At 39.4% G+C, this 20,976-nt stretch overlaps 1 protein-coding gene across 2 annotated transcripts in view; it reads left to right on the forward strand.

The window, feature by feature from the left end:
* Positions 1 to 20,976, forward strand: part of LOC124595535 (general vesicular transport factor p115) — a 213,011-nt gene that overhangs the window by 96,342 nt on the left and 95,693 nt on the right. For both annotated transcript variants that reach the window (XM_047134304.1, XM_047134303.1), the window contains exons 8-11: positions 9,515 to 9,669; positions 14,795 to 15,000; positions 19,941 to 20,063; positions 20,351 to 20,461. In XM_047134304.1, coding sequence (XP_046990260.1) covers positions 9,515 to 9,669; positions 14,795 to 15,000; positions 19,941 to 20,063; positions 20,351 to 20,461 — 595 coding nt within the window. The remainder of the gene's footprint in view (positions 1 to 9,514; positions 9,670 to 14,794; positions 15,001 to 19,940; positions 20,064 to 20,350; positions 20,462 to 20,976) is intronic.

Here is a 20,976-nt window from a genome sequence, read left to right on the forward strand (position 1 = left end):
AATGCTTTAATGGTCTTTCGTTGTGTCTGCCTGTGACAACAGCTCCTGTGTGTGGTGTGTGGCAAAATGTCCTTTCATAATATTGTTCAAAATATTATAATGCACTGAAATAATTACCTGACGTAAATGTGGACACAGCACGAATGAATTCTAGTGAAAACTACTCTTTTACTACGCAGGACGAAGATCAGTGGTACCATTGGTCCCTTTGCACTGTACATTATATTATAATTAATCTAAAAATTACTGAAGATGAAAGCCTAGTTTAAAGTCTATGTAAAGTATCTGATGGTATGAAATGTGATCTCTACATCATCCATGAAATTCAAGAAACTGTGACTCAGTTCAAAAGAAACATGTTCTTATTCTTAAAAAAAAAAAAACACTATTTTGATTATGGCTGTATATGCCAATTGAAAAAATAAATTTAATTTGATAAACCTATGTCTACACCAAAACACTTTTAATATCGATACTGAGTAATCGTGCTTTGCAGCTGGCCACATAAAATCTGAGTGTGATGGCTTAGGATGAACAGTTAAAAGATTGGCTCAAAAGAAAATTTTACAAAGTTCCTAGCAAATCAAATATGATCTGCATTCAGATTTGTTTCAGTTTTGCGATGTTATTGTCACCAATGTTAAGTTTTATATTATTTCTTAAGAGTATGTAAATCAGACACATTCTTACCTTTCAGGATGCTTTGCAGAGTTTTGAACACTCCCCCGAACTATAAGTTTCCATAACATTGAGTCATTAGACTGTTTAGGGAACTTGAAGCAAGGTCATCACGTAGTGACATGGAGCCCACCTTGAAATGTAATTGAAGAAATAAATTGGTATCTTTTATGAGAAAAGAAAATTGTTCTTTCCAAGACATGTAACTTGTAAATATTCTAATTTGTGGTACTTAGGAGTAATCATTGAAATCGGTGCAACGGCAGGACTATTAATCTACTCCAAAAAAAGTTAGTGATATAAATTACATCTACTGTACATGGTGTTATTTTAAAACATTAACACGAGCTTTTTTCGATGTGATATTCAGTTTGGTGGTGGAGCTATTTTTCTTCCTTCTTCTTCTTCTTCTTCTTCTCCTTCTTCTTCTTCTTTTCTTTCTGAAAAAATATAAGTAAACAGTTTTTCTGACTTTGTGGTTTTACATTAAGGTACAGTAATGTTTTCCTTTTGTTCTTGTACAGTAATAAAGAATATACAGCCCCCAAATTTCAAATTGTTTTGATGATAAACAAAAACAAATGGTAACTTATTTTCAGAACATAAGTGTCATTTTGTTCTAGCAGCACCATGTTAAAAACAACAAAACTTCCAAATGTTGAAAAAAGGAGACAGACATTGATAAATATTAACATATGGTATGGCTGCTAATCTCAGTAGTGAGAACAAATACACCAAGTTTCATCCAAATCTGAGATGGCGCATGTGAAAATGTTTGTTTTTTCCATAAATGAGATAGAAAGACCCTTCAGCTATATGTTCAGTATGTGTGATTACTGCTATAGTTGAATTACAAGTTAAGAAATTTATTTTCCATATTCTCACGAACTAATGAGTTACAGTATACTTCTGGGTGGGGGTTATATTTACAGACTACAGAAGTTTATTATAGAACTTGTACAATGATGAGCTGAAACATTACGACCACTTCATTAATAGCCTTTGAAGTGTGATACAGCAGCGAATGTGTATGGTATGGATCTGACAAGCCCTTGGTAGTTTTATGGAGGCCCGTAACACCAGATATATACACACAGATCATGCAATTTCCATAAATTAGAGGCTGGTTGTTCGCGGGTGCAGAACTGGTGCCAATAGCATCCTGGGTCTGTTCCACTGGGTTCAGATTAGGCAAATTTAGATCTGTTCCATTGGGTTCAGATTAGGCAAATTTGGTGGCCAACACATTAACATGAGTTCACTGTAACGCTCCTCAAACTGCTTTAGCTTGATTCTGGGATTGAGACACAATTAACGCTGCTGCAAGTTTCTGTTGTTATCAAAGAAGACATTAAGTGTGAAGGGCTGCATGCAGGTGGTTAGTAATATTCACATAGTCTACAGCTGATACGGTACCTTCAGATACTATTGTAAGTCCCATGGAAGCCCAGGAGAATGTTCCCCTTAGCATAACACTGCCCCCAGCTACCTGAATCCATTGTGCAGTCCATATTTTGAGCAGTTATTCTTACATATGACAGTATGTCCAGATGATGAGGCTATCTAGCCAACAAGAAATCAAGAACACCACAAGGACTATTCATGGAAGAAGATTGAGTAAGTCAGAGAACGTAGGAATGCTGGGGGAAGAGAACAAAAGTGACTGCAACTGCAAAATTGAAGCTGACAGGTGACGGTAATAACCAAGAATTTTCTTCTTGTGGGATCCACAACCTCAACAAGTTTTAAGAAAGAGAACATGGCTGAAACAGGCCGCAATATGTGTATTGTCCATGCTATTAGCTAATTTCGACTGTTAGTCATTTTCAAGACTTATCACAAGCCTCAAGCTTCACATCACATTTGGCTAAACAGTTTGTCCAAAACTTGGTCATCAGTGCCCTGATGAAAAATCAGCATGCTAATCTCAAGGGTTAGGACGAAGGCTGTCCCCTTATGTGGAGCAGTTTATAATGTATTGAAGTCTGCCTCCCTTCCCCACCATTTAGGGATGAGGCCTGACAGTTTACAAAATTTCATCGCTCTTGTAACACTGGAATCAGTATCTGCAAGGATGGTGGGCAGATCTCCAATGAAACTGAGGGCTGCCCTAATATGAATGTATACGACACACGTTGCCAAAACAGGCTGAACTGAAAGTGGCATGCCGCAAACTTCACAGAGTGGTGGATCCTCCTGCCGGAGGAGGAAGCCATGTGTTAAAGGGTTATGTTCGATGTGCAGTCTGGTAAGCAGAACCTCCTACCACGATCAGGCTGACATGAAGTCCACCATGCCTTTGTGGTCGATTTGAGAGACCGCAGTTTGTTTTCTGTCACCTGCAACCATTAAGTCTCCCACTAACACATGATGCGTCTGTCAGAAATTAAGATGGTGGCATGCAGTGGCATGGGACATTGATGGACAGCACCATCCCAAGATGTTTTCTTGGTGGCTTTGTCGGCCATGTTGTTTCCCTGTATCCCTGGTCTGAAAAGCTCCAATCAATATCTGAATTCCCTCATGGTGGACAGCATCTAACTTCTTGAGGAAGGAAGGAAGGAAGGCCTGGTCAGTAGAACATGCTGCCATAATCTAAATGTGATCAGACAAATGTCTCATAAAACTGCAGGAGGAGGGACCTGTCAGCTAAGGCATTTCAAAATATTCAATGACTGGAAGCCTTTTGTGTTCATAGTCTTTCAGGTCTGGGAGCCAAGATAGTTTCGAGTCCCCAAAAAGTGCACAGTTTCTTGAAAACATAAAATATTGTCCCCCATTGTGACACTGGTTGGTTTAAACTTTGACAGTCATGGTTAAATTGACACATGTAGTCTTCTTGGGTGAGAAACGAAAACCAGCTGTCCTGGCCTAGGTTTCCAGCCTCCCAATCATCAACTGTAGCTGCCTCATTATCATTATATGATCCGATGAAGAGTGGAAGACTGGAAAGTCATCCACAATCAAAGAGCGTTTAACAGGGCTCCTGACTGCAGAAGAAATGCCACTGATAGCGATGACAAACAATGTGACACTGAGGACACTGCCTTGGGGGATCCCAGTCTCTTGAACATAGCAGTCAGACAAGGCATCACCAACATGATATCTAAAACACTGGTCTTTGAGAAAGGATTGGAAAAGAAATGACAGGCATCCACCACACATCCCCATTCATGAAGTTGGTGAGAGTAAGAAGGATTCTTGTATCGCTATCTCCGATAGAATTAAGTTGTCAAGGGTGGAACGGTAGCACCTGAAACCACACTGTGAGCAGCTCAGATGATCTCGGAATTCAAGCAGCCAGACAAGGCGGCAGTTGACCATGCGTTCAAGGGTCTTACCCATACAACTAATAAGGGCTACACTCCGGTAACTGTTATTGGTGTTTCGGTCCTTGCTAGGTTTCCAGAATGGAATTAGTATTGCCTCCTTCAAATTCATGGGGTACTGTCCATCAAACCAGATCTGACTGAAACAAGAGAGGAGCTGTCCTTTTGCATCAGGGCACAGATGATGAAGCATGGCATAATGGATCTCATCGTGTCCTGGAGCAGTGTCTGTAGCTGCAGACAAACCTGATTCCAGTTCCCACATAAAGAATGGAAGGTTGCAGACTTCCTCATTATGCGAGAGGAAATTGAGCTTCCTAATCTCTGCAGTTGTACGGAACACCTGAAAAGCAGGAGCTTGTTCGGACAACATAGTAACAGTTAAGATGTGTTTAGCTAAAACCTGAGCAGTGTTTGCTCATGTACACCATGAGCCCATTATGTGACAAGGACGCAAGGGGACATGTACTGCCCTTGCCTGAAATCCATCTCATTGAGTCCCAAACTTGCACAGTGGAAGTGGACTCAGTAATGAAAGTCGTTAACTCGCTCTAGGATGCCCTCTTCCACTCTTATCACTTGCCTTGCATGTGCTCTTGCAGTTCTGAAGGCATGAAGGTTTTCTGTAGTTAGACAATATTTGAAGTTCCACAGATCTGTTCGTCTGGCCCTGACTGCCAATCGACAGTCGTCATTCCATCATCTGAGGTGGTTACTAGACCGGGGGATGGACTCTGCGGCAGCCCATTGGATCTCCTCTGTGCAGTCCTTTTGTTCAAAACTAGCCCATCGACTGTACTGCAACCAATTTCCCCTTGTATCACCCAACTGCGTGGTCCCCTGTCAGCCCCCGTCTTAGTTGGCAGATAGATCCACACTGGGAAATGGTCAGTAGAATATAAATCTGTAGCCATTTCCCACTGAACTGAGTCTACAATAGCTGGGGAACAAAAACAAAGGTCAATGGCTGAAAAAGACCTTGCAGCTGTGGAAAAGTGTGTCATTTGACCCATGTTCAGAAGACAGATATTCTCAGAATGGACGAGTTGCTCATCCGACCCCTGGAGCAAGTGGTAGCTGAGCCCCACAGCACATTGTGTGCACTGAAGTCCTCCACGAGGAGGAATGGGTGTGGGAGTGCCCAAAAGAGTTCTGCCAGTATGTCTGTATCCAAAGCATCATTATGTGGAAGATACAAAGAACAAACTGTGATGTCAAAGGGTGCAAGAACTTTCACAGTAACTGCTTGCATGGTCATGGTAAGAGGGACAGGAGAGGAGTGGCATCTCTCATCAATAAAAAGAGCCACTCCACCTTTAGCCCTGTCTCCAGTAGTATTGTCCTTCCTGTATAGTGCAGGTGTGTTGGTGACTTTAAGATGCATTTCTTGTAAGCAGATGCAGAACGGTTTCTCTTGGGCCAGGAGCTGTAATTCTTCCAAATGTGAGCGATATTCATTCCACTGCCACGCAAAAGTGCCTGTGGAAGCCATTGTTTAGCGATGGTTGCTCTTTTCTTTCTCCCTCTGAGGTAGTGATTTACCAGGGAGATCAGGGGAATGTTAGCCAGGTCCTGGCCCCCCAGTTCCTCCGACTGTAAGTCCATATCCTCAAGAGCATAGTCCTCATCAGGGAGGGAGAGAGCTTGCCAATCCAAAGGTTTAACTACTGCTTTCTTGGACTGGGAACTACTTTTTGAAGGAAATTTTTCTTTACTGATGGGAGAAGGTGGTTGCCTGGGTTGCGGGGATGGCTTAGTTGGCTTCTGATGGTGAGTAGTAGCATTGGCTTAGGTCATATGTGGCTTAGGTGGTAAGGCGATTGCTGGCCACTTCCAAATGACCTCTGTTTCAAGTGGAGCATTTCCAGACAAGTGCATGTGCCCGTACTTGAATCTGTGGTCTGAGTTTGCACGGAGGCATCACACTTCGCGATTGGCGTCTTAAGGGCTGATGCAAAAGAAGTAGCAAAAACTGGAGATTGCTTAGCTCTGAAAGCTTTTTTAGCTTCACCATAGGGTATGCATCTCTCAACTTTCAACTCTTGAATTTTCCTTTCCTCATTGTAAACCTCACACTTTCTGCTCCACATGGAGTGATCCCCAGAGCAGTTTACACACTTCGGAGGAAGTGTACAAGAACTGCCAGATTCGTGGCTGAGCCTCCACAATTGCCACACGTAGCCCTCCCACTACCGGTGTGGCCAAATCTTTGACATTTGTAGCACTGCACTGGGCTAGAAATAAATGGCTGAACCTTAAGGCAGATACAGCCTGCACGGATATGTTCAGGTAGTTCCGGAGTACTAAACATTAGAATAAATGTTGCTGATTTTTTCCAATTTGCCACTGATTCTCCTCATATAGTTCTGCACTTTTATGAGGCCCATACTTTTCCGTTCTTCACCTAACTCCACAGGGTCCACCTCCATTATATCGGAGCAGGTAACCACAACTTTACTAATGTTAAGGGTGTTATGCAACTCAGACTCAACTCTGTAGTCACCTAACACCTTACATCCCAGGAGCTTAAATATTTGGGTTGAATCAGTAATTTCAACTGAAAGTGTTCCATTATGAAGTTGTTTGACACTGTTTAAAGATCCAGCAATACCTTCCAATGGCATATGAATATAGCAAGAGGAGACCTTCTCAAAGGTTCCCCCTGTTCGCTTGACTACAATGAAAGTGTTATGTCACACTAATGCCCTGTTACTATGATTCTGAGACTTCTTTTTGGGAGGACTGACCAACTGAGCTCTCTTTGATGAGTGGGTGAAGGTACTACCTGACGGTACACCCCTCCCGTCAGGTATAACAAGAAACGGGGTTGATCCAATTAGGCTGTACATTTCGATTGGTCCCAGGTGTAATCTTTATAATCATGTATCCACTGTAGTTGTAACTGACCATTGTCATTGGGTAGCCATGGGAACATATAAGGGTCGTCTGCTGTGAAGCTCCATGTTCAGTAATGTGTGGTCAACATCGTGCTATGAAATACTTGCAGTGCTATGAAATACTTGCACCTGTATTGTCCTCTGTGGGTAAGCCTCTGATCTGCACGTTCTGTGATGTGTGGTTGTCCAACACCTTGTCGTCTACTTCATGATTTCATTGCTCTTCAACCATCTTCCATAGATGTGTGTAACAGCAGCACACAAACAGTGCACAACCTGTACTGTTTCTGAGATGCTTATTCCCAGATGCCAGGCTATTACAATCTGCCCTTTGTTGAAGTCACTTATGTTAGTGGATTTCTCCATTTTTGGCTTATATCATCACTATAATGATTTCTCGTTTCTTTGCCTCTCACCTGCCCTTAGTACCACCAGGCAGCATTCATTCTTGCAGTGGGTAGTAGTTGTAATGTTTTGGCTGTTCAGTGTGTCTGATGTTAATTCTCAAATTTCCTTTAGAGATCTCTTTAAAGCACTTCGTATTTTCTCAGCTGCTATATTATACATATACTAATTAGTGTCATTATTGAAACTTCCACTTGCCCGCGAAAGGCAAAGGTCCCGAGTTCGAGTCTCGGTCCGGCACACAGTTTTAATCTGCCAGGAAGTTTCATATCAGCGCACACTCCGCTGCAGAGTGAAAATCTCATTCTAGTGTCTTTATTGATTACCACTAGTTCTCTGATGTCAGTAAGTAGTGCAAAGCATGAATAAAATACTGTGAACAAAACTAACCTCTATAAAGATTACAAGAAGTCAACATTAATTTAGAATCAGGCCTGACTCATGGGTACACATGATTTCAACAGCCTGCCAGACCATATTAAATTTCTTAAAGGTTACATGGTTGAGTTTAATACAAAATTTAAAAACTTTCTGTAAGATAACTGCTTGTACTTCAGTAAAGAGTGTCTCCACAGAAACTGTTGACAGTGTTTTATGTTAGTCCGTAATTAATAAGAGAGCTATAATACAGGGTGTACATATAGTCTGGGAACACTTTCAATTATTTATTGCACAAGAATTAAACATTGTACAGATGTCAAACATATGTCATTTTGAAGAGAAACCCTGAAATGTTTTTTTCCATGTATACTGCCACAGCGTAGTTTGGTAATTTGCCAGTAGTCAGCACTAGTTGCAAACATGGTGAGTTCAGGTGCGGACCGAGCTTTCTGTGTGTTGGAGTTTGACAGAAACAAGTGTACTACTGCTGTTCAACAGATGTTTAGATCCAAGTACGGGAAGAGGCCACCAACGAGGAAGGCCATTTACCACTGGCACAACAAATTTGTTAAGACGGGTTGCTTGTGCCCGGCAAAGAGAATCAGACGTCCCAGTGTGAGTGAAGTGAACGTGTAGTGCGTACGAGAGACATTCATAAGGAGTCCAAAGAAATCGGTGCGTCGTGAATCCCGTGAACTCACAATGGCTCCAATGACAGTGTGGAAAGTCCTGCAACAGAAGCTGTCTATGAAACCATTCAAATTGGAGCTAGTGCAGAAGTTCAATGACAAAGACAAGCATTTTCAGTTTAGTTCGCAGTTGCAACAATTCAATGAGGATGGGGATGGCATTGTTGATCACTTAATTTTTAGTGACAAAGCCACTTTTCACACTAATGGGAAAGTGAACAGGCATAATTGTCAAATCTTGGTTACAAAGCATCCACATGAATGCATTGAATTTGAGTGTGATTCCCCAAAGGTAAATGTTTTTTGTGCCTTGTCACGTCGAAAACTGTATGAGCCATACTTCTTCACGGAGAGCACTGTCACTGGGTATTCCTACTTGGACATGTTGCAGCAATGGCTGATGTCTCAAATGCAGTCAGACTCTCCATTCATCTTTCAGGAGGATGGGGCTCCACCCCATTTTCCTTGTGAAGTTCGTGGGTACATGAACACGGAGCTGCTACACCAGCCGATCGTCTGTGCTACAGAAGGGGACAGCTGTTTCATGAAATGGCCTCCCCGATCATCAGATCTCACTCTGTGTGAATTTTTCCTGTGGGGACACATTAAAAATCTGACGTATGTACCGACTCAATCACGTGATTTAACAGAGCTCCGGGAAAGAATACAGGAAACGACTGCCAGTCGACAATGCCACGCTGAGTGGGTATGACAAGAATTCGATTACCGTATTGATGTCTGCTGGGTTACTCATGGTTTGCTTATTGAATGTGTGTGAAAAAAAAGAAACAAAAAAACAAAAAAAACTTTCAGAGTTTCTCTTCAAAATGCAATATGTATGACATCTGTTCAGTGTTTAGTTTGTGTGCAATAAATAATTGAAAGTGTTCCTGGACTTCATGTACATCCTGTATGATAATATTTACAATTTTCAGTTGTTTTATTATATTGCACTTAAATAAAATGTAGGTCCTTAACTTCTACCCGTATCCCAGAGATCTCTTACTACCGGGTCCTTGGAATACGACTAATGTAATGTATTACTCACATAATGTAGTGAGATATTCCATGTTTGTGTGTCAATGATCCTATGGAATAAAAAATAAATAATAAATCTACTTTCTTATTTTTCCAGGCCTGCAATAGTTGTCCTCCTGATGTCCATGGTGAATGAGAAACAACCATTCATACTTCGTTGTTCCGTGCTGTATTGCTTCCAGTGCTTCCTATTTAAGAATGAAGTTGGTCAAGCACAATTGGTTCAAACTCTCCTCCCTTCTACATCTGAGAGTAAGTACTGAGATATATTCTTGAACTGTCATTTTTCTTCCTCTACAATCTAGGAGCCATAATTAAAGTTGTATTAAAGCAGACTATAAGCATTATTCTCAATTATATACAATTTATTCTAAAAGTGGCCACAGTTTATGAAAAAAGGTAATAGTTTGTTAGTTTTTGTAACAAACTTTGTTGTAATGTTATTGAACAGGAGTAATGGAGTACTAATTGTTGCAAAACAGTATACTGGTCATTCTGTTCTACTGTGTTTCATTTGTAGTTACACTTATTTATTTTCTAACCCCCCTCCCTCCCTGGCACTAGTCCACTCACTTTAGTGACTGCTCTTTTCAAATAAATCAGTACACATACAAGGAAAAGGAAATAATTAATTTCTGTAATATTGAAATCTCATTATATAGCTTCTGTAGCTTTTGCAACTTTTCTTTGTTTTCTGAAGAAACTTTTCTGCATCTGCTTATATACTCCACAACCCAACATACAATGCATGGCAGGGGGTACCACATACCACTACTGGTCATTTCCTTTCTTGTTCAACTCACAAATAGAGTGAGGGAAAAATGACTGCCTAAAAGCCTCTGTATGAACCCTGATTTTTCTCATCTTACCTTCATTGTCCTTAAACAAAATGTACGTTGGCAGCAGTAAATTGTTCTGCTGTTAGCCTTAGATACTGGTTCATTAAATTTTCCACGATAGTACCTTGCGAAGAGAGCACTGTCTTCCCTTCAGTTATTCCTATTCCAGTTCATGAAGCATCTCCGTAATAATGGCCTCCTTATTGAACTTACTGGCAATAAATCTACCAGCACACCTCTGAATTGATTTGATGTCTTCCTTTAACCTGACCTGTTGGGGATCCCAAGCACTTCAAGCAGTGCTCAAGAATGGGTCGAATTAGTGTTCTATAAGCTGTCTCCTTTATGGATCAGCTACAGTTTCCCAAAATTCTCCCAATGAAATGAAGTCGAGCATTCGCCTTCCCTTCAACCAACTGACAATCTGATGTGCTCATTCCATTCCGTATTGCTTTGCAACATTAAGCGTAGATATTTGATTGGTGTGACTGTGTCAAGCAGGATCATACTAATGCTTTATTCAGACATTACAGGATAGTTTTCCTATTCATCCGCATTAACTTAAATTTTTCTGTGTTTAGAGGCAGCTGACATTCGTCACACGAACTAGAAATTGTGTCAAAGTCATCCTGTATACTCCTACAATCACTCAATGACCCCTTTCTATACAACACAGCATAATCAGCAAATGGCTGTAAATTGCTGCTCACTCTGTCCATCAGATGATTTATATATCTAAAAACAAAGATGATGTGACTTACCAAACAAAAGCGCTGGCAGGTCGATAGACACACAAACGAACACAAACATACACACAAAATTCAAGCTTTCGCAACCAACAGTTGCTTCATCAGGAAAGAGGGAAGGAGAGGGAAAGACAAAAGGATGTGGGTTTTAAGGGAGAGGGTAAGGAGTCATTCCAATCCCGGGAGCCGAAAGACTTACCTTAGGGGGAAAAAAGGACAGGTATACACTCGCACACACAAACATATCCATCCGCACATACACAGACACAAGCAGACATTTGTAAAGGCAAAGAGTTTGGGCAGAGATGTCAGTCGAGGCAGAAGCAAAGAGGCAAAGATGTTGAAAGACAGGTGAGGTACGAGCGGCGGCAACTTGAAATTAGCGGAGATTGGGAGAGAGAGAGAATAAGGGTGGTTGTATCACAGTTGTATGGGGCACTCATGACCATACCCTTTTCTTTGATGAACACTCGTCGAGGACAGTGTATTGGGGGGGGGGGGTTACACAATAATGTTGCCATGGGCGGAGCTTGTGTAGTACGCATTTCTGCCACTAGACATGTAGAGCGCAACTCATTGCCAGTTCAGTGCCGCCTGTGTTGTTGACCTGGCTTGTTCTTTTCATTCACATTGATTGTTTTTGCTAGTGCTGTTTTGTTCTTGTTTCATTTCTTATGATAGCAAGTTTAAGTGAACAATATGCAGCTGTGAAATTTTATTTTCTACTTGGTAAAAATGCTGCTGAAACTGTCTTAATGGTGAAAACATCTTACCAAGGTGACGCTATGGGAAAAACTCAAGTGTATGAGTGGTTTATTCAGTTTAAAAATGACGACATGTAGATTGATGACAAACCTTGTTCTGGATTTCCATCAACTGCCTGAATCAACAAAAATAGTGAAAAAATTCAAGAGTTTATGCTCACAGACCATCAACGACAATTGATCAACTGTCAGAGATTAGTTGGTTATCTTGGAGCTCAGGTCAGTGAATTTTAATGGAAGATACGGGAATAAAAAGGGTTACTGCCAAGTGTGTTCTTAGAGTTCTGACCGACAATAAAAAGGCAGGTGGAGTTGAAAAATGTAGTGGTTTGAAACATCAGCTTGAAACTCTTCCAGATTTTCTGTCAAACGTCATTACTGGTGATGAGTCATGGCGCTATGACTGTGACCTAGAAACAAATCAACAGTCAAGCTAATGGAAGAAGTCACCATCACCCATCCAAAAAAATTTCATCAAGTTAAATCAAACACCAAAACAATGCTAATTTGCTTTTCTGATGCCAAGGGCACAGTTCGTTCATAGTTTATTCCCCTACGTCAGACCGTCAATCAAACGTGCAAAACAGTGTTCATCAAAAAAGACCCAATTTGCGGCAGACAAGAGACTGTTTTTCCCACTACAACAATGCACCTGCACACACAGCCATCTCTGTTAGACAGTTTTTTGGGTAAAAAGGACATAGTTCCACAGCCCCATGCATCATACCCACTGGACTTGGCTCCATGTGACTTTTTCTTATTTTCACACATAAAAAGGGACATGAAAGGAGAGTGGTTGGACAACATTGAAGAATTCAAGAAAAAAGCGAGGGAGGAGCTGTCAGCCATTTGTAAATATGACTACAAAAAATTGTCTCAAACAGTGGAAGTAACGGCGGGACAAATGTATTAGTTGTAATGGAGAGTATTTTGTATAGGATAAGGTTGTTTTGTAAACAGTTTGAAAATATATAGTTTTTTTAAAAATGATATCTAGGAACATAAACTATGGGCTTGGACCTTTGTCAACTGCCTACTGTGGGGCACTGTGTCAAATGCTTTCTGGAAATCTTGGAATATGGGATCTGCCTGCTGCCCTCCATCTGTGGTTTGTAGGTCATCATGTCAGAAAATGGGAAGCTGAGTTTAGCACAAGTGATGCTTTCTAAATCTGTGCTGATTTGTGAACAGAAGTTTTTCTTTCTTAATGAAATTTATTAGATTCGAACTCAAAATGTGTTCAAGAATTCTGCAGCAAACCGATGTTAAGGATACTGGTTTGTGATTATGCAGGTCCTTTCTATTTTGAAACAACCTGCCAAATTAAAACTGTTGGCTCGGCTGGAACTCAACCCAGAATCCTGCATTTTGCAGCCAGTGCTCTTACTAAGTTATCAAAGGACAACTTGTCTTAAGAGGAGGAAAGTGAGGGAAGGAATTAAGAGGCAGATTTAAAGGTGTAAAGCTCAGTCAGTAAGAAAAGCATCAGTGAAAGGCAAGATTCTGGATCTGAGTCACTGTCCAGTGTACAATTTCCAAAACAGTGCATACGCCACTACAGAGTGAAAAAGTAATTCTTGCTGATGATACATTTTAGGTTTTGCAACTGATTTGATTCCATTTTTAGCAACAATATTTCAAATACTGACTGTGAAGCATTGTTGAAAGCCCATTTGACTTCAGGTGTCCAATACATTTGATGCATATTTTTTTTCTGCACCCCTGCTGTTACTCTGTAAAATGCACACTCCCTTGGTGTTCTACATCAGTGGTGAATGAGGAAGGAGATGACTGATGAGACCATAATAAATTAAATGCCTTATACCTAGCTGTGTTTGATTTGATACTTCTGTTCCTGGTTAATGAAATAAGGATATTAGAAAACTTATAGACTGTATAGTTGTTTTCATCCCAGGAATTTGGAGCCTAATCATGACATGTTAGTTAAGGTACCTGGACCCCATATTGTGTAGAAAGAACACATACACTGAACCTAATCTCCAATCCTTACCCGTAATCACAATGCAAAGCACTGTCATGCTGAGAACACTGGTTCATAGTGTGGAGTGAAGTGGGCAGTAGTTAAAGCACTGGACTTAATCTAACCATCCTTCTTTTTTTATGCTCCACACAGCTCACATGCTATTGGGCAATGAGAGCCTTGCAAAAGACTATAATCCTATGACTAGGTTTCCAAATGAGTATATACATAGACTGACTAATTAAGCAGTCAGAATGAACAGTGGCAACTGATTGGGTCAGTATACAGGAAGTAAAAGGTGTTTTTTCCTTTCTTTTCTCAATCTCAATCCGTCTATTTAGAAATTGGAGGACTCCTTTGAAAACATATCCAATGTAATTTCATCTCCCCCCCCCCCCCCCCCCCTCCAATAAATGTAGGTCTGCTCTGCAATGTTAAGGTCAGCTTAGGACTCTGAAAACTGGATGTAGACTACATTCCATCTCATTGTGGTGTGTCATATGTGGGGCACACCATTAAAACAGTCAAGGAACAGCAACAGCAGATTTGATGTAAACAATCAAGCAAATCATCTGTCACTGGTCATCATCTGCAGTGTAATCATAAAATGAAATGCGACAAGATCAGTATCTTGGTTCTTATGCCATGGCTTAGCAGCCAAGATACTGGGACAGTGTAGACTGTAGTATAGGAGGCCTTTCAGAAAAATAATATTGGAAAACTTGGGAAATAAAAATGAAGGTTTCATTTAAATCAGACTTGAAGTCTGACAACAAATTCAGTAATACCGCATCTGCTAGAGCCTGGAAACATCTTTTGAATGTAAATTCCATGGCATAACAGCATAGGTGCAGAAAAATGCACATCAAAGTAAGTAGCAAGCAGAGGAAGTCAAATTTGGCTGTAAATAAGAGTGCAGCACCAACAGTACCTCACATGTGGTTGGAGTCCAGGCAGCAAGTATATGTAAGATCATTATTGCATAAAATTAAAATTGTCTTGCTTTCATTTTACTCTGAAAAGCAATTTTCGTAATTTATTTTTCAGTGAGCACCCTAACAACTGGTCAGCTACTTTGTGGAGGAATGTTCAGTGCTGATCCACTCTCAAACTGGTTCAGTGCTGTGGCTCTTGCTCATGCATTAGTTGAAAATCCTGCACAGAAAGAGCAGCTTTTGAGGGTAATGCTTGCAACTAGCATTGGCAACCCTCCTGTGTCCTTACTCAACCAGTGCACTTCATTGCTACAGCAGGTATTTTAGAAGTATTTTCTCACAGTGATTTAGTTGTAATGTCACGTGCATTTTCAGCATTAACTGTAATAAGTCTTAGTTCATACTTAAGTTGTAGGTAAAATATTTTCTTTTCTTCTTCTTCTTCTTCTTCTTCTTCTTCTTCTTCTCTTTCTCTTCCTGCTCTGTAGAGTATTCAAATTTTTTTGTACTGACTATGATACCATTTTGCTTCTTCTTTTTAATCACTAGGTACTTGTTAGTCAACATGTGCGCATATCTTAAGCTAGAAATATTTTACTTTCATTAGTGAGAACAATTACATCACTAATATTTTGCCATTTTTTCCCCCAAAAATCTTGCTAACAAGAACTGATCCACTAAAGTCTTTGTTTCTGTTATTATAGCAGCTTCCTGAGGCATCTAACAGACAAATCAGCCTGTAGCACTTAACAGTTTGAGGTCTTTCCAGTATTCTGCCCTGTAATATGCATGCATTGAGGAGAAAATAAAAGTGTAAACTTACTCATAAACTATCTCATAAAAAAGCTGCAGTGATGCCTTGTAATTCAGGTGATTTGTGTGTGAAGAACAGGAAATAGACATTTCCACAACTATATTTATTATAGGCATGTGGTACAGCTAATACAGCTTTTAATTTCAAAATTAAATACACACATATAAAGGTTTGGAGATGCAACAAAAAGGTATTTTCCTTTAAAGTGGAGGTAAAACAGGAGGAGAACAAGAGAGGAAAAAGTGAATATAAAAAAGACTGATGTTATAAAATGGATAATAAAATAGTCATCCACATTAGCCCCCACCCCCACCTCCTCCCACCCTGTTGTCTTAACATTGTATAAGAATGAATGGACTTGTCGTATAGTACATGCATTTTAGCATTGCTAATGCTGATGGCAGGTGAAGGACAATCTTTGCTCATGACATCTTGCTTGTGGATGTGCTTTATTGAGTTTTTATTTGGGGTGAAAACCAGTTTTACATCTGTCTTCTTATAGTGCAATTGTTAGTTCATCCATATCATCATAGGTTTTGTCTCTGTGCACTGACATGACTTATGGCTCATAGTATTGTGGCTTTAGCAGTTTACAGACAGCATCATGGTATACCGAAACATTTTTGCAGATTTGCAGCTCTTTTTCAGTGAATGGTTGTCAGAAACCATATCCCTGTTCCTAATTACCACTTTAAAGCTCACAACTGCCTTGCAAACTCTGATTCTTTGATGACATTTTCTGATATGCTGTCAAAAAATTCTCCCATTATCTATAGAGCATCTCGTTGCCTGTTGGATCTCAAACTTCTTTAAAATACATGTGCGTTCCTAGTATCATCTACAAAGTGCTCTATGACATCCCACAAGTGCAGTTTTTTAACTAGAGGAGTAACTGTTCTGCAATGCTGTTAGCAGCTGGGTGGTAAGCACAGTAGTTAGAATGAGTTATGTTTCCAGTAGCACTGCCAAAATTTTAAACAAACATGGTAATTTGAATAAAATTCCTTGGTCAGTGGTTATGTGCTAGAATACTCTAAAATATGTGACCCATCCTCATGCAGTTGTGATTGCTGTTGCATCTGGCATTGAAAAAATTTCCAGTGATTGTAAATAGTAGTCTGTTGATGTTGAACTTTGATGATTTCTTTCCGATAGTAATGACGGTCCCACAATGTCCGTGTGCACAAGGCTCTTAACAAAACTCTAAATGTTTAGTAATTTCATACACATAGCCTGCCCTTCATTACATAAGCCAAACAACATGTGTAAATTTGTACAAATGAATTAGTGTCCAAATCTCAGTTTTAGCAATGTCATTGGGTGTAAGCAGAATTTGATGATACACCTTGACCACATCAAGGATGGAGTATATCACTGTATCACAGATTTACCAAAAAATCTTCACTTTGAGCCACTGATCAAGTGGTATTACTTCTGTAATTATATGTGTGTTCTTCATCAACATGCTTGTTGGTGCCATGTACAATCCATAAATTGGAATAACAATTTGACATAGGGTGTGTTGTTAACAATAAGTCAACTGCTGACTTTATTGGTGTTATATAAATGATTTGCATTGTGGAACCATTTAAGTCGGTGGCAGAAATGAGGTAAAAAAATCATAAAAGATTTAAAAATTGCACAAACAATTTGATGTGAAATAGTGACAACTATAAAATACTATGCAGAGCTTCATTAAAGTCCAATATGTAAAGAGATCATAGCATATTCATATATTTCAATAGCAGATCCGTTTGCATCGCACAATTCAGTACGGCTTGCTTCACATTAAGGTAGGTGACTTGCAGAGTACACTGATAAACATTTCCAACTTCTAGGCTGCAACTTGTATCATAAGTTCATCTTCTAGAGGTTATAGTATATTCATAAGATTCCCCACTCTAACAGTTATCAATTCAATGCCCTTGATGGTATACACTGATGAGCCAAAACATTATGACCATATGCTTAATAGGTAGTTTGTCCATCTTTGGAACCAAGTATGTCACTGGGTCTGCTTATCAGGGATCTGACAGTTTTTTGGTAGGTTTGTGGAGGTACGTGGCATTAGATGTCTTCTCACAGGTCATGTAATTCGTGTAACTAATGGGCCGCTTATTTGCATACACTGTGATGGTGCCCGATAGTGACCCAAATGGGTTCCACAGGAACAGGTCACTGAGAAATCAATGTGAGTCCACTATAATGGTCCTCAAATTGCTGTAGCACAGTTCTGGCTCCAAGATATAGACAATTATACTGCTGAAAGAGGACACCGCTGTCGGGGGAAGACATCAAACATGAAGAGTTGCAGGTGGTTCGCACCGTCAGTTTGTCTTCGACTACCACCACAGGTCTCGTGAAAGCATAGGAGAATGTCTCCCATAGCATAATATCGCTCCCACCAGCCTCTGAACGCCATGTTCTGTGAAGAGTCATGGATATCCAAACATTTAGTGCACATTGGAACTTTCAGTGTCCTCCTCCTTCTTTCTGCACATGCCCACAACAGTAACATGTGAACATTCAACCAGCTATGCTATTTCCTAGAGACTCTTTTACAGGCTCTGTGTAATAATAATTTTCCCTTTGCCAAAGTCACTTACCTCAATGGATTTCCCCATTTGCTCCCCATATCTTTGCTACGGTGATCCCCCACCCGTGTCTGCTCTGCTTAGATACTTTTGTTACTGCATCATGTATCCACAACAGCACCAGGCAGCATTCAATGTTGTAGGCAGCAGTGGTCATAATGTTTTGGCCGATCAGCGTACATCTCCGGTGTTTTGTGTGGCATTTGTGCTAACGCTTTTAAATTACAAGTGTGCACTGTTAAAGTCTTCTGTACATCCACTGAGAGACACAGAAACCATGTATTGTGCAGAATATGGTCTTTTTTTTTTATTAAATTCCGAGCTGGTATTGGATTTGTAATATTTTTTCTATTAAATGGCCTCCAACTGGGATAACTGAATAATGAATGCTTGATTATTATATTTATATTTGTCTGCAGCTTGTGGCAGTCTCATTACACTTATAGTAAGTTGTTTATTGACAAGAGCTACCATATAATTATATTTCATTTCATCAGGCAGTGTATATGTGATGGTCTGAAACACCAATTTCCTTCTAATATTGACACTATCTTTGTACCAGAAGAATGCAACAACTTACAAAATTGTAATTTGACTTTTTAAAACCTAGATATATAACTGAATGTATATTCCTGTGGAGAACCTCTGTACCATTTCACAGACTGCCAGGCAAAAGTGTCATATGTTTGTATTTCTTAATCTTTATCTTTTGTGATCTGTCATACAACTTGAAGGTAATGTCACTTCAGAACAAATTAGTGTATTTTTAGTTTTCTATATTTTTTACCCAGTACCTAAAAGAATTGTATTTGTTGCCTGAGATTATGCTGTCTGCTGTAATTTTTTTTATCAGCTACTATGTGTCTTGTGTGCATTTACATTTTGTTTTAACTATAAGATGAATTACGTAAGTAATATGTTGTTTGCTGCATGGTATGTTTGGCAAAGAACAATAATGCAAAAACAAAAACATAGTTTCAACAAGAGCAAATTTGTGATGCTCACTTGAGTGATGCATCCAAGACAACAGTTCCCAATTGCAAATATTTTATATTCAGCGCAACTGCAACTACTGAAAGACATAATGTTAGGAAGAATTGTGCTAACACTTGGTAAAATTGTTGTGTATTAAAACACAATTGGTTTTGTGGCATAAAGCTGCATCATCAGATGATAGTTCCATGATGAAAAGCAAAGTAGTGTCACCATATTTTGGGGCTATTAAAAGTAATGAAGGCCTGTCTAACATAAACCATTTTGTAACAACTTCTCCTCTTTTTCATCAAATGTAAGGTTTGTTTCTACAAAAAATAGTGTGTTCCTTTGTCTGCTCGACTGGTCTAAGTGTTATACAATCTGCCTCTGATATCACTATGTGAAGGAAGATTTTTCTTTTTTTTAATATACTTTTATTAACTGTGATAACAAATTCTGGATCATAACTGTAATGACATGTTATATACTGTATAATCACACATTCAGTCATTTGAGCTTCACTACTAAGAGGCACTTCACACGTGTGGTTTGACATGGCTTGGAATACTGCAGCGTTATATTTCATGACTGCCTGTGTAACAGCATCTGTCTTAGTTGGCTTTTGGTAAAAATTTTAATCTTAGCAATAGTAACCCAGTCAATATTTTTATTATTGAATGTTTCATTTTGTCATTTCATTGTACAAATATGGTTTACAACAGGACTGAAAGCAACTATTTAGTATTGTGAAGCCTTTTATTCCAGTAAATGAAATACGGTAGATGGTAAGAAATTCTGTAGCTTTGAAAAAGTAACAAGAAAATTATTATTATTATTATTATTATTATTATTATTATTATCAATTTTTTTTCCAGTGTGGCAAAGTGCAGTCGAAACTTGGAATTTTGATGTTGCTCAGTACATGGCTGGCCCATTGTTCTCTTGCAGTTAAACAGTTCGTGAGCATTGCCACGAGTATTCCCTACCTCACAGCACAGGTTTGTAAAATATTCTTGACTTTGTTGCTATTTATTGGATCTATTCTAGGTTTTAGAATCATGTATATAGTATATCTTATTTGCATACTAACTTCAAACATAAGACAGTTCATAAGATGTGAAGTGCTTGATAGTTTTAAACTGAAATTTCAGAACATTTTAAATTTCTGCACTTTACTTGTTAGAGAACTAGTAAACCCCAGCTGCTGAATTCATACATAATCCTTTATTTATTATAGTTATGTTGGTAGCTCTGAAAGTATTAAAAATTCATATTGTTGTTGTAGGTTGGATCAAATGAACATGATGAAAATGAAGAACTGGTACAGGGGATCTGTGCTTTCTTAATGGGCATATGTGTAGTATTCAATGACGACACTGTCAGCAGCTTTTCCAAGGTGAGTTACAGTGTGTTCACACTTTACTTGTAAATTTATTGTTGTCTCAGTTGTTATTCAGTCAAGTTACATTAATCAGTTAGAACATTGCCTCTGGACTCATGTCCTGGCAAATGATAGTGTGTTTCTTACCCCTCTTCTTCTCCACCGAAGCTCTGCATTTGATGTTGATGTCAAGATAATGATAAGCCTCCCCTCCTTTAAACTGTTATGACTATCATCCTACCCATGGTATGGGCGTACAGAGGCCTTGTGTTACATACAATATCAAATGCCTCAAACTCGGAAAAACCTTTCTGCTAATTCCTAATGTCTAAAATGGCGGATGTTTCTGATGTACCCATCTTTGACAGAGAACTAACAGTGTGCCTTGGCAGCTGAAAATAGGTGTCACAGAAGCTGTAAGTTCCATTGAGGTTGACATGCAGCTGTAAGTAAGCATTCGAGAAGATGGGTGTCGAAGGCTCTCACACTCAAAGCTTAACTCAGTCATTTTGTGGAAAAACTTAACACTG

Source organism: Schistocerca americana, chromosome 2, assembly GCF_021461395.2.
Source record: "Schistocerca americana isolate TAMUIC-IGC-003095 chromosome 2, iqSchAmer2.1, whole genome shotgun sequence".
Classification (NCBI taxonomy): domain Eukaryota; kingdom Metazoa; phylum Arthropoda; class Insecta; order Orthoptera; family Acrididae; genus Schistocerca; species Schistocerca americana.